A 13,975-nucleotide genomic window follows, 5' to 3' on the forward strand; every position below is an offset into this window, starting at 1 on the left:
TTAGTGCACTGCACTACGAACCCCGTGACCTGAGTTCAATTCCCGCTCACGGTCAACACCAGTGACGATTATCTGAAGCGGTCCTGGGCTTCCCGTCGGTCGACTCAGCTCAAATAAGTACCTGGTGCGGTGTGTAAACATCGCCACTCGAGAGACAAATGTGGCCGAGCGTGGTTCTAGCCTTCATAGGTGCTCGCTAACAGCACGTGCCCCAACAGTCTGCTAAGTATATACGTGGGGGATCTGTGTCGTTGTCTAGTACATGTAAAGATGAACTAATTATTCTTCAACTGCAAGATCACTTAACATAATCCTGCCACAAGTATTTCTAAGCATGACAATCTAAACGGCACGTGCTGCGAGTTACAAAATTAATGTGTACATTCTTTGAGCTACACAAATGACCACGTGATGTAATTGCGGTGCCACCAATTACTCCGAATTTTTTTTTTGTTGCCAATCGCTCATTTCACAGCTCATGGATGACTGTTTAAAAGTTTGTTCGTAAATAAAATATTTAAGGGTAATAAAAAAATTGCCACGATAAAGATGACGTAACGATGCTTCGCAAAACGGACGATGAAGATTATTGTTGCTCGTACATGGTGCAATGTCACAAGCACCCGGTATTAAACCCTGTCTCTCATGTTGATTCGCGACGTATGTTTCTGCGTGTGTAGCGATAAATGCATTTCACTCCTGTTATGTTTAATAAAAAGTAATATCCATAGCAAAGGAATCTCCGTCATCTCAATTGACTTTTTATTATGTCATACACAAATGGCAATCATCATCATGACAACATTCATGGTAAAGTTCGTACCGAGTTAATAGGCGTATATCGATTAATCTCCCCTCATTGACTTGATGAGGTCACAATTTTTGGTCGCATTTTAATTTAAGAATCCGCTCCTTTTGGCTAATTTTTACCATCTTTTCATTGTCTCTCTTTAAAATATATATTCTTAATTGTACGACGTTGTTTGCTGTGTTAAATCTAAATAATACTTTAAAACACGATACGAATTTAATTTGCATGAACGGTAAATAATCGATTCGCACGCACGCGATTCAATGCGTGTATCATGAGCATGAAAAAGGACTTTGATTGCTGAATCAATGCATGGTCACACGTGCACCTTTTAACGACCTGTCCACCTGACCGTGTAAACGCTCACGACGGATACCCACCCACCAAACAACATTTTCTGAAAGTCGTATTTTCTTGCTATCTGGTTCATGACCTATTTACGTAACTCCCAGCTTGTTTGACGTTTTTGCTTATCTTCTACCACGAATGCGTGCCATCCTACCCGTGTCCGCGTCACGTCAACACATTTTTTGCCGCGTTCCTATGCAGCAAAGGCAGATACTCGATCACGCTGCCCTCGTGGTGGGCAAATTCAATTAACGGCTTGTTTCAGCGCACTGATTTAAATGTACGGCAATACTACTTGCCAATCTCAGATAAATCTCGTAATTAAGCTGTGTGCTGTGCACTGCTCTTTAATTACCCACCTTTGCCCCCGTGTTGAATAATTACTCTGATGTTTTTTTTTGTTTTTCACACCGTGTCACGGGTCTGGCCTTTGGCCGCCAATGCGGTGAACTCCGCTAATTGAAAGTGTGGCCCTGTGTGTCGCAGGCGGACTACGGATGTGACATTGACAAGGGCAGCAAGTGCACGTACCATCAAGGGGCTGTCCACTGTGTGAGGGCCATCCAAGCAAGGTGGGAATGTGACACATGCGTGTCACGTACACGACAGTATTCACTACGTGGGCCCTCTCAGTACTGCGCGCTTATCGGCACAGCGTTTTTTTCGTTTTAAATCACATTAATCCCTTATTTTGGCATCCGGGTGGCATAGTGGTAACACTCGTGCCTGATGGCAAAAATGACCCCGGGTTCGATTACAAACTAGATTGCCTTTCTGTGTGGAGTTTGTATATTCTCCCCCTGTTGTGCAGAGGTTATACTCCAGGATCTCCGGTTTACAACCATAGATAAAGAAAAAATTGATAGTACAACGTAACTTGTATTGGGCAAATAACCCGACGTTTTAAATATTAACTGCGTATTATTTTTTATTGTGATCACGCATAGCAACATTGCTCCCTGCTGCGAAAAACTTGGCGGGATCCTTCCGATAAAGAGCCTTCCATGGGCAAATGACAACCGTGTTCATAACAACAATGCACTTCTAGAGAGTTTCGAAGTTTGTTTTTAGAGCAGGGATTGAGGGGTAGGCTTCCATAGGCGAGAGAGAGAGAGAGAATTGTTTATGCACGATGATGGAAGTGCATACATACGAAAAGCCTTCATAGAGTAAGAGGCAGTTGAAAAGAGCAAGCCAAATAAGTCGCAATGGCATGGTTGAGCAAAATAGTAACAGTTGGCACTGCCAACTTAAATAAGCGAACACACCTTGCTACTGAGCCAAGACAAATATCGTCTTTGTGCAAGGCAGAGCTGCAGCTCAGCACTTCTCTGCTCACGCCATTCTCTCACACTGGCCACACGTCTTGGAAGAAGTGGGAGTACCCAACACTTTACACCACCACCAACACCACCACACGCAACGTGCCTAGCGACTAACTGTGGTGCACCCATTTAGACTGCCAGGTGGACAGAGGCGGCGGGGAGGGGGATTTAAACAAAAAACGCCACCATCGTTTCAATTGCCACGGCGTGAAAATCGACCCGGCGACCTCCGGAACGCAAGTCCGGTGTGCTCACTGTTGCAGCAGCAGCGCCATTCACCGTTAGCTTGCCCGATAACAAAACAAAAACAAAACGATAAACGATTGGGCCTGGCCACCTTTTTCGAACCGGCGACACTTCTCGCAGCGCGACGCACGCCCTTGGCGCGACGGCGTTAAAGTCGCGCGCCGCGGGAAAAGCGAAGCCGGCCGACGCTGCAGGAGGGCTTCCCCGGCGGAGAAGCGCGCCGGGGTAGACCGGAGCGTGTTTGTGCGTGCGCTCGCTCGGCCCTCGGGCTGCAGCCCCCGCTACGCGGCGGGGCAGCAGTGCTGCTACGACGCTCGCGGCGTCCAGCTGCTCACCGTGGACTCCGTGGGGGGCGGCACGCCGGACCGCGGCCACGACTGGGGCTCGCCGCCCTACCGGCGCCCGCCGCGTGTGCCCGCCGCCTCGCACTGGCTCTACGACGTCGTCACCTTCTACTACTGCTGCCTGTGGTCGGACAACTGCGATTACTACATGCACCATCGGCCCTCCAGCGACTGCAGAGCCTACGTGCCTCCGAAAATCGGTATGCGCCCTGGGCGTCTTCGGAAGCGGCGCCCTGATTGGCTGTACGATGCCAGGGGAAAAAAAAAGTTTTGCCGGCTGGATTCATGGCTGTCTCGCCCGCCTGCCCGGCTGGCTCGCTGGCGCGTGAGCGGGAAAGTGCGCGCGTGCGCAGAGCCGGGCTCGTCCAGCGTGCTGACATCACGCTCCTCCACCCTTTACTCCGGCTGTGGATCTCGCGGGACGAGGGCGAGATGTTAATTACCTCTTCTGGTATGCAGGAGGTCGTGGGTTCGATGCTGACCCTGACGCCTGCTGTATATTTGGTGTTTGCATGTTCTCCTCGTAGTTGCGTGGATTTCTCTCGGAGTCCTCCGGTTTTTCCCTCCACATTTAGAAACATGCCTTGAGAATATTTGGCTGCTATAAATGTCCACGTGATGGTAAGCCACTTCGTTGAGCTATCATTTTTGGCCAGGTTGCTTCTGAAAAAGAGCTATATAGCTCAGCGGGTCTTACCTGGTAAAATATAATTTTAATTTAAGTGCGCAGCCGGTGGCATATTCTTTGGGTCTTTCGGTAAAGTCACGTAGATGGGGTCAGAGAAAATATTAAGATAACCAAAAATACTACGACGTTTCAATCGCAACTGATGACGACCGTTTGTGTTGCGATCGAAACGTCGTAGTTTTTTGGTATTTTGTTATGTTCTTTGACCCTATCTACGTGACTTTACCACAAGACCCAAAGAATATGAATTCCTGCAGTCACGAAAGCTTTAAGTCAAGATTCAGCCAGTGGCAGTTATTATTTATATATATGTGTTGTAATATCACAGTTGCTGAGCATGTGCCCAAATGGCTCAAAATGCCAAGCGGCCAGCAACAAACAGCACGATCAGAGTTGCAACAGAGTCTGTTTGTTCAATTGAGCAGGGTTATGAAAAGGGCTGGCGATAATTCCAGCGTGCTGAATGTCAGGTGGGGGGACCACCCCGCCTGGGAAGATTGTGCTCCGCACGCATCACAATGAGGACATCCGTCCACTGTGTTTTTCCTGCCCTCCCCGTCACGAGCGAAGGCTCGGCTCTGGGGGACCCTCACTTCCTGACGTTCGGTAACCTCAGCATCACGTTTAACGGGCGTGGGGAGTACACTCTGCTGGAAGCCGCCTCGCATTCCCTCGTGGTCCAGATCCGCACCGACGTGGCCCACGACCCGGACGGTACGTCGCTCATCTCTCAGCAATCAGACGACAGGCAGACTGACAGGTGCACATTTGTGGGCACCCCCCCCCCCCCCCCACTCTTTCCCCCCCCCTCCCCCCCCCACTCTTTCACGGGTCGGAGTCCACGGAGGCCTTGGGGCAATATGCCTAGGGCAAATCACGCTCGCTTATGTTCGTGGAACTCTCTGTGCCCGCAGGCAACGCTGTCAATGCCACCGTCATCACGTCGGCGGCCATGCGGGAGAACGGCTCCGATCTGGTGGAGGTGCGGGTGCAGCGCGAGTCCGGCACGCTGCAGGTGCTGCTGAACGGGGGCGCTGTCGCCTTCGACGAGCAGGACTGGATGGACCTGCACGGTACGGCGCCCCCCCCGGTGCGATGGCTGTTGGTTTTGAGCGATGCTGCAGGCGGCAGCGGGCGGTGGCCTGGCCTATTGGGAGGCCCCCTAAGTAAGAAATTGTGTCGAGGCTCTCATCTATCGATGAACGGAGCTCCTGGTGGGATGACGGAAGTGGTGTAGACGAAGAGACGGGGATGCAGCGAGATGAGAGAAATGTTGACTAAAGATAAAACGTGTGATGAGACGAGAGATACGGACGAGACGGGAAAGCTGGGTAATTAAGGAGATGATGAAAAGAGACAGAGAGACATAGTTCGATGACAGGAGATAGCTGCAGACAAGACAGAGATTAAAGATTAATTTAAATGTATATGTTAATTGCCATTTACATTTATTAGGATCTGAATCTGAGCTGATGTTGTGTGAATCCATATTTTTTCTTGAGAATCTGGGGCCCCTTGAGCTGCATGCGGTCTCGAAGCTTCAGCTTTGGTTTGCTTGGGGCCTAGCGCCACCGCACAGATTGTGACCCTGTGCAAGTTGGACTGATAACAACACTGATCTCTGGCACAGTTAGACTGCAGTTAACCTTCAGTGACCTTTCACACGACTGTGGCTGGGGCAAACTTGTGTACGTGAAAAAGCCGAGGCTGAGTTTATCATAATTGTGTCTTGTTTAAATTTGGCAACGGTTATATTACATCTTTGCAGGGATTTCGCTTTCGTGATAAAATGCGGATTGTTTTGGAGATATTATATTCACAATGAGCTGACCCTTTTCTAACTCGTCTGTTTTTGCACATTCTTGACGTGTTTTTCGTACGCAATAGAGCAACAGTGCTGTGCAGGCGTTCGTGCTCTATCACGGCTCTCCCATTATCCAGATAAGCAAAAGGCTGCTTCTCTCTTGTGCTCAGACGCTTTTTCGGGTCGTGCTACTGCTCATTGTTCGGCACCATGTCCAACGTTTCGCTCCACGTGCTGAATATGTAAACTCCCACGGAGTACAACCCGAAAATGCGTCTGAGCACAAGCGAGAAACAGCCTTTTGTTTATCTGGAATTTTTTTTTTTTTCTACCGAGAAATCACTTTTGAATGCACGACTCCCCCCCCCCGCCTCGTTTGTTTCGAGTTTGAGGAGGATACCCGCGAGTTGCGCGCATTTCCTCCGACTGCCCAGGTGTGTTCGTCAACTCGGCCGTCATGAGCAACGTGACGGTGATGTTCCCCTCGGGGGCGGCCGTGGAGGTGCGCCTGATGCCCGGCTCGCTCGCCGTCAGTCTGCTGCTGCCCAGAAACTTCTCGGGACAAACGCGAGGCCTGCTGGGGGTACTGGATGGCGGCCTCTCCTTCCCCGACGGCACGACCCTGCCAGGGGATGCCTCCCCCGAACAAATGTACAGCTTCGGCGCCTCCTGTGAGTCGAACGATCAACATTTGGTCTCTTTTTGTTTCGCTTTCAATTAATGGAGATGGTGGGTTGGGGGGGGGGGGAATTAAAAAAAGATTAGGACAGAGAATACAAGAGAGCCTCTTTACTCTGCAGGGACTCTGCACAGCCCCACAGCAGGATGCTCTGGGCACATTTGAGTTAAATAGTAAGGGGAAGTGCTCATGCCGATGCCATTTACACCGTGCCAGTGAATGTATTAAACTCGCAGTCATTTGCATTGCAATCAGGAGCAAACAAGTTTGACACAAGGTGCACAGCCTGTGAGCGTTCTACATTGTTACTTTTTTAATTGCTGTTTACAGTCCTGTACTAATCCACTGCTGGATGAAGGCCTCCCCAGGCGGCCTTGTCGTCATGGGGGTTGTTTGACCTTATTTCTCCACGCTGGGCAAGTATGTACATATGCTGCACTTCTTTCGCACTTTAGATAGCCGACCGTGCGAATCGGAGGTGCGGGGCATGGACAACAAACGAAACAATAAGCAGTTCCAAATAAAAAATAAAGAACTCTTCAATTAAAATTGCATAGCTTCAGTCGCTTCTGAATATAGGAAGGAAGAGCGTTCCAGACGGCCACAGCAGCGCACCTGAAAGTGCGCGAAGCAGTGACCGTCTTTGTTCGATGGCTGGCCAAATGCCGCTGTAGCGAGGATAACCAGAGTTCGCGTGATGGTGTATGGTCCCTTGATGAGATCAGCAAGTGTGGGTTGATGAAGGAACGGGGTTGCCACGACCAGTTCATGGAAAGCTCGCCACTCACTCCTGATGTTAGCCGTGGTCGAGACCTGGAACACAGCCTGCGTAATTCATAGTGCAGGATTGTTGCTCCACTGCTTGATCCCAATTGCAAGTGAGAAGCCAAAGGCTGGTCAGAACATGCCAACATTCGCCATTGCATTTCAACAACAAATTTAAATGAACTGGGAAGTGTATTAGCTGTACATTAGTTAAATTAGAAAATTAAAAAGCACTAGGAAACACTTAAAAAAATGCGAGACAAAGGGAATCATGGGAATTCCTAATAAAGCGAGATAATTTTCCTGAGGAAAAAGGGGAACTGATGAGAGTAAGCAAACTGAACTTTTTTTGTTATTTTCCCATTGATAGCACAGACAGGAGCAAATGTCTCAAGGAAGACAACCGCTTTGTTTCCACAGCCACAGCCGGGAAGTGAGCCAGCTACATTTTTACAAATCGGGCAACTGGCCAACTTGGCTCGCAAATCCCGCAGCAGCCTTGATGGGCCAATCAGACTTGGGTTTCAGGGCCTCCTTTCACCACACTCTCAGGCAACCCTTGGAAACTGTCGTGATGTTTTCACAGGGTCAGCATCGGGATAATACGCGCGCTCAAATGGTGACCTTCACTTATATTTACTAATTCAAGGCCCGAGACTGGAGGGCATTTTCAGATTTCTCTTGCAACTGCCTGGTGATGCTGGTTGTAACGTCATACCTAGGGGCAGAGCCAGGATTTTGACTTTGGGGGGGGCTGACTTCAATATTCTGAGATATCCAGTGTTCATGTTTTCCAATGGGCGCCACAAATGTATAAAACAAATTTTATTGGATTTGAACGCGGAGTTTATTAATAGGTCGGAGCTGCTGATGTGGCTTATAAGTTCGATAAGTTCGAAAGGCTGCCGCTCAAGCAGCCTGCAGGGCAGCACAAGGTGGCAGCGCGAGGTGGCAGCCTGCAGGGCAGCACAAGGTAGCAGCACAAGGTGGCAGCCTGCAGGGCAGCACAAGGTGGCAGCCTGCAGGGCAGCACACAAGGTGGCAGCCTGCAGGGCAGCACAAGGTGGCAGCCTGCAGGGCAGCACAAGGTGGCAGCCTGCAGGGCAGCACACAAGGTGGCAGCCTGCAGGGCAGCACAAGGTGGCAGCCAGCATTTTGCAGCAGCCGGATATCCAGTTATCCCAATTACCGACTTTCCCAAAATTTCAGGGGGGGCTGAGTCACCCCCAGCCCCCCGTGGCTCCGCCCCTGGTCGTACCCAATTGTTAAATGTTGTGAAATTGCTCTCCAACACACCAGTGTGTCGGGTGGAGGAGGGTTTACAACACATTTTTACTTTTGCGATCTAACCCAAGTATCAATTATGAATCGTCTTATCACTCACGACTTTCGAATAAAAACACAGCCCCGGCATTTTTTGCACAAAAATGATATATATATGATCGTTGAACAATTTCCAGTTATTGTTCCATTTTCTTCATGAATGTCAAAGCACCTGATCGAGGGAGTATGCATTGCTTATGAACATTCTTGTTCAGGCACAAAGGTCTCATGCGTTTCATTGTCAAGTTCAGCTTTCCGAGAGTGCTTCAACTCACTCTCATCCATCTGCTACCAGTACACTGAGAGACAGAAAAAGAAACGCGTGGATTAGAGAACTTACACGGGTTAAAGACGGAATTCCAACCGTTTAAAATATAAGGAATATCCAAGGAATGGAACGTGTCTGAGAGCACGCCCACCGAGGAGATGGAGTGATGGAGTCAGCTTCTTGCGTTCAAGTGCCATTTGGATTATTTCATCGCAAGACGGTGAAGGACGGCGATGGCTTGGGGAGACCTTCATCCAGCAGTGGATTGATCATGGCTGATGGATGATTGGAGCCACGCATCCTGGGCTAGCCCAATTTTTCTTTTCTGTTTTCATTGCGCATTATAATAAGGAGCTGTGGACACGGGTGCCACTGGGTTCACTGTGATTATGGATTCCACTTGTGACCATTTGTCACAAGGGCTATAGACAACTGTGCAGCATGATCGCTTCCCTCAGGCTATGGAGAGGAGAAAGGTGGGGGGGGGAGGTGAAGGTGAACATACAGGAGGGGCTGAGCTCATGGAGCCAAGCGAATCATGAACAATTGGGACAAGATCCATGCCGTGGTGGAATGGGCCAGGACCATCCCTGGGCCAACCGTCCTGTTGCCAAGTGGTCTTTGGAGTGTAGTATGGACAGGTCAAATTTGTTTTAATTGTCTACGGTCACAGGAATGCTGTGACCGTATGGTGTAATGGTTAGCACACTGAACTTAAAGTCCAGAGGTTTGCCGGTTCAATTCGATCTTCCAGCACGGCAATTGCATCAACGGTGCGCGTTTTTTTCTTAAATTCACTTGCCTGTGTACAGTACAGTCAGTTAATAAGCAGGTTGCTTATGGTTGGATAAAGTCTGGGTACTCTTACACGTTCCGAGACCAGTGTGCTAACAGCAGGCTCAAGGTATCCTCTGGAAGCCTCTCTCTAGAGCTCCCTTGAGTGGAGGCAATTCCACCAGCAGTGGTGTGAGCAAGCAATTGCATGGCTGCACATTTACCCTATTTTATCGTCGCAAGGTAACGGTGAGCTGAGGTTGCGCGTGCATTCGCTCGGATGTTTCCCGTGACCTCCGGATGTCCACGCGCGTGCGTCTGTCGCAGGGGCAATAGACAACTCCAGCACGCTCTTCGCCTACGACTCGCGAGACCTTTTGGATCGTTACTACCACCAGCCGCGGCACGACCCGGCGTTCCGTCCCGAGTTTCGGCCCGTGGCGGGGGGAGGCGGCGGAGGCGGCGGAGGCGGCGGCGGCGGCGGCCCGTCGCCTCCAGTGGTGGCCCAGCTGTGTGGCCCCGATGAGCTGTGCCAATTCGACGCGGCCGCCACCTCGAGCCTGAGTGCCGCCAACGCCACGCTGCTCGCACATCGGTGGCACCAGGGCGTGGCGCGAGACCTCGCTCCGGGTCAGTGCTGCCTCCCAAAAGGGCCCCACCCCCCACCCCCCGCCGCTTGGGCCCACGAGCCCGGTCTGCCGAGCCGCTGCCGTCGCTCAAAGAACGCGCTCCGAACCAGCGGGCCCTCGTCAATGGCCACGAGCGACGCTGCGTCTGTTTGTCGTCGCGACCGGGGCGAATGAGGGGCGTGTCATGTTGGTGCCGCGCGTGGAGCGGCCCTGCCGCGGCTTGCCATGTTTTGCAGTACGCACGTGGTAGTCAGTTGGCAGGTTGCGTGTGGTGGAGTAACGCGTGGGTACTCCAGTCCCCTTCTGAGACGTCTGGCCGGGGTGGAAGAGGGGTTCTCGAGTGCTCCTTTCCTACTGGAGGCCCTCCCACCGGCAGTGGCGCAAGCAAGTAATTGCAGGGCTGAACTTTTTACTTGACAGAGTCGACGTTTGCTTGGCCCGTCGGCTATAATGGCATTTCAGCTTATTTAGTAGGCAGTGCCGAGCATTACCATTTTGCTGAGCCTTGCCATTGCTCACACTGTATTGGCTTTGCTCTTTCCAGCTATTTCTCAACCTATTACTGATTAGCCAGAAGCCTTTGCCTCTCATTAAGCATTGTTCTGTCATCATTAATTGTGGTGTAATCATCAATTCACATTCCAGTCTTCTCAGTTAGGTCCAGCCTCACTAAAATACAAACGCAGTTAGCATCTCGCCTGGTAAATTCACGTACTCCTGTGACATTTTCGAATTTCCACTCAAAGGGTGCACCTTGAGCGTAGGAAGCACATTCTATGTAAATGAATAAAGCACGGTAGCTCTTTTTTTAATCTGATTTGTATTTTCAACAACAGCAAAGGGAGGAAAGCACAGAAACGGGTTGCACAAATTTCCGAACGACCGGCATAAACGCGTGTGAAGGTGGGCGTCTCTAGTTGGCGATCTGGAAGAAAAAAAATTCCAAGAGCCAGGGGAAGAATTGGAAGCTGAAGAAGAGAGAAGGAAATTGAAAGAGCGGCAGGTGGAAAGTAAAGTATTGGCGTAAGAGGGCCAAGCCATTCGTGCGAGTCGGCAAAAGAGGAGCGGGTGTCTCCGACACGCCGTCACGTCCCCAGTGACATGGACGAGCAGGTCGTGCGTTCGCCTGCTTGTTTGCAGACGTTCGGGATGGGAATGCAGCAGCCACCCTAATTAATATTGCGGGTCTATTAACCAAACGAACACGCACCGTCTGCTTCACAGTGGCACGTTAAAGATCCCGTGTCGTCATTTGCAAGAGGATGCCATTGAGTGCCCGTGTCGTCCAATTTTTGCCAAATTCGAAAATTGCCCCCGCAGATTGCTCGCTTAGGATCACGCACAGCAAGTGTGCTCCTAACTGCAATCGTTGGCGCCGGTTTCTGGCAGCCTTCTAGCTCGTCTGTGGTTTCCTGCCAGACCAAGCCAGATGGGCAACACTGTCCCCCTCTCGTCCTCTCACCGTTCTGTTGTTCTGATCAGCGATCACTGCGACGGAGCCCCAAGGTGTTCTCCAGAGTGGATTAGAAACCTTGTGGTGATTAGTTCACGGGTCTTCCCCTGTACGAGCCTTGAGGGCACCGAAGGCAATTCTCAATTGGGGCGCGTGCTGGCGCGCGAGGCCGAGCGTGATTGTCCGGTTAACCGTGGCGAACGAACGCGTGTGCGGTGCGTCCGCGCGTTGTGCAGTGGTGAGCTGCGGCGTCCTGCTGGCCCCGAAGCACGGCAGCAAGGAGGGCACGGTGTACATGGCGGGGGGGCGCCTCACGTTTGCGTGCGATTCCGGCTACACGCTCAGCGGGTCCAGCACCCGGGAGTGCCGGCCCAACGGGCGGTGGTCTGGTCAGGACGTCTCCTGCGTGACCGGTACGGACAATTGGGGGGGGGGGGGGGGGATATGCTTCGTGAATCGGCTTTGCTTTGTTCAGCGCGAAACGACGTGCTGATTCCACATCGGCAGCGGTGCACAAATAGCAACATCTCAATATCCGTTTGGAAATAACACTGCCTCTAAAAGGAAAATGGTACGTGCAGACGAAACGTTTCTGGCAAGGGCCCTTCTTCAGGGCGGAGAGATCAACACGAAGGGAGTGAGTCGTTTTATCGTCGCCATTTTTTTTCTCCAGGATGTGCTAATGTTGCATCACTAGATGGGAGTTGTTAATAATTTGCTGTTATTTCAGTGCTCATTGAACTGCACGTAGATTGATTCATTACTTACATGTCGCCGCAGCTGATTACCACGACGTACACTGTAACAATTTTATTTATTTTATTTATTTTTGTTCCACAGACAATACGCTGGCGATCGTGTTGGGATCTGTCTTCGCTGTTCTGGTGCTGGCCATTGCAGGATTTTTCATATACAAGCAGCTTCGGATGCGGCACAAGTGAATCGACGACAAAGTGTCGCGGGCTTCATGGGTGGATCCATGCTTTCTTGCCAAGAGGTTACCATCGTGAGCGAGATATATCAGGGGGGCTGTGATGGCAGCATTGTAGTGGTGACTCGGCACGCACATCAATACATGAAACAACGGAATATGTAAATGAAAGCATTAATTGTAAGTGTTAGTTCAGTACGTGGGATTCTGTTGGGGGGGTTGGAGTTGGGAGGGTATAAATGATGGATCAAGTTGCGCGCGGGAGAATGGATGTTTTTTTTTATTCGTGTGCATTGTACGTCAAGGGTGATTGTGACCTCTGGAAGCTCCTGGAGGACATTACAATTTTCAATTGACCGCATGGAAAAAAAACAACATTGAATTTCTTTGGGAATTGTGGGGTGAATTTTTATACTCGTAGAGCGTGAGTGCATGGCTGGTGGGTAGATCGCACACAGCCGCTCCTGGGAAAGCGGCCTCTTGCTGTTATTTTAAAGGCAGTGGGGGGAAGCCAGGCACTGGATATCCAATAATGGAGGGGGAACTGTGGGTAACCCAGAGGGAAAATAAAACGAGTGCAGAAAACGTGCCCTATCTTTTGCCAAACCTGTCTCCTTGTCTGTGCATAAGTGCCAGACAGATTACAATTTCAGGAGCACCACTGTGCCACTAGTCCATTTTTGGGATGTGTTTCAGATTATAGGATGAACATTCCAAAAGTCAGGCCTAGATTACTAAACTTTGGACGACCCGATATTGTTTTCAGAATCAATCAGAAAGCCTTAAATAACATCACTCCTAACGCTTAGCCAAACACATGCGGTGCCATGTGGCACTGGGTGACATCACGATTGTAATCTTTGAGGTATTTAAATTAGTAAAAAAATGTGAATGATTAAAACGTCAGAAAAAGATATTCGAAACTGTTATTGACGATCTGACAACATTCAAAATCAAAAATGTTTAATCCAAAACCAATCCCCACCACTTACTAATGAACAAGTGTTGAAATAATGTAAGGCTGTAACTAGAGGAAATTATCCTCACCATAACTACACCTACAGGTTTCCTTATTTAGCATTACATTGTAATAGCAAATCAGTGTTTTAGTGACAGAAATATGAAACAAATACTAAATCAAAGGAACCACATATTTTACGATGAAGAATAACCTGTAATAAAGCCAATGGATTGCATTTTGCAGATGGATGTGTGCTGTTCACTGCGTCCTTCATGCTGCCTGCAAGGTGCCATTTAAGGTTAAGTTATTTTATTTTATTCATAGATATTTGCTCTCAAATGTAAAAGTGCAGCCTTGACATTACTCGCTCGGACCACTGCGGGTAGAAGGGCACTGCCACCAGAACGAGTTGTCGAGCGCCCCTTTAAGGGGGTAACTTGGCCTACTCTTCATCACTGACCCAGGCATCTAGCAAGAGGTGGGATTATCCACACTTCACCCCAACCAGATGCGACCTGCCGATCGACTCGCTCGCTCTACCTGACCAAGAAAAAAAAAACATCGCTGAAAATGTTCGGAGTGAAGTTATTTTACATTTGTTATGGACGTTTTATGTTTTCGGTCAT

The 13,975-nt window shown here is 49.9% G+C and overlaps 1 protein-coding gene across 1 annotated transcript in view; it reads left to right on the top strand.

The window, feature by feature from the left end:
* The window catches only part of SUSD2 (sushi domain containing 2), a 28,749-nt gene extending 15,165 nt beyond the window's left edge, over positions 1 to 13,584 (top strand). The window contains exons 7-14 of the mRNA XM_032947208.2: positions 1,646 to 1,731; positions 3,006 to 3,274; positions 4,333 to 4,476; positions 4,677 to 4,835; positions 6,001 to 6,237; positions 9,703 to 10,005; positions 11,694 to 11,870; positions 12,298 to 13,584. Of these exons, the coding sequence (XP_032803099.1) occupies positions 1,646 to 1,731; positions 3,006 to 3,274; positions 4,333 to 4,476; positions 4,677 to 4,835; positions 6,001 to 6,237; positions 9,703 to 10,005; positions 11,694 to 11,870; positions 12,298 to 12,398 (1,476 nt within the window). The 3' untranslated portion in view covers positions 12,399 to 13,584. The remainder of the gene's footprint in view (positions 1 to 1,645; positions 1,732 to 3,005; positions 3,275 to 4,332; positions 4,477 to 4,676; positions 4,836 to 6,000; positions 6,238 to 9,702; positions 10,006 to 11,693; positions 11,871 to 12,297) is intronic.
* Positions 13,585 to 13,975: the final 391 nt, after the last annotated feature.

This window comes from Petromyzon marinus, chromosome 5, assembly GCF_048934315.1.
Source record: "Petromyzon marinus isolate PM22_M1 ecotype Great Lakes invasive population chromosome 5, UKy_Petmar_22M1.pri1.0, whole genome shotgun sequence".
In the NCBI taxonomy this organism is placed as follows: Eukaryota; Metazoa; Chordata; class Hyperoartia; order Petromyzontiformes; family Petromyzontidae; genus Petromyzon; species Petromyzon marinus.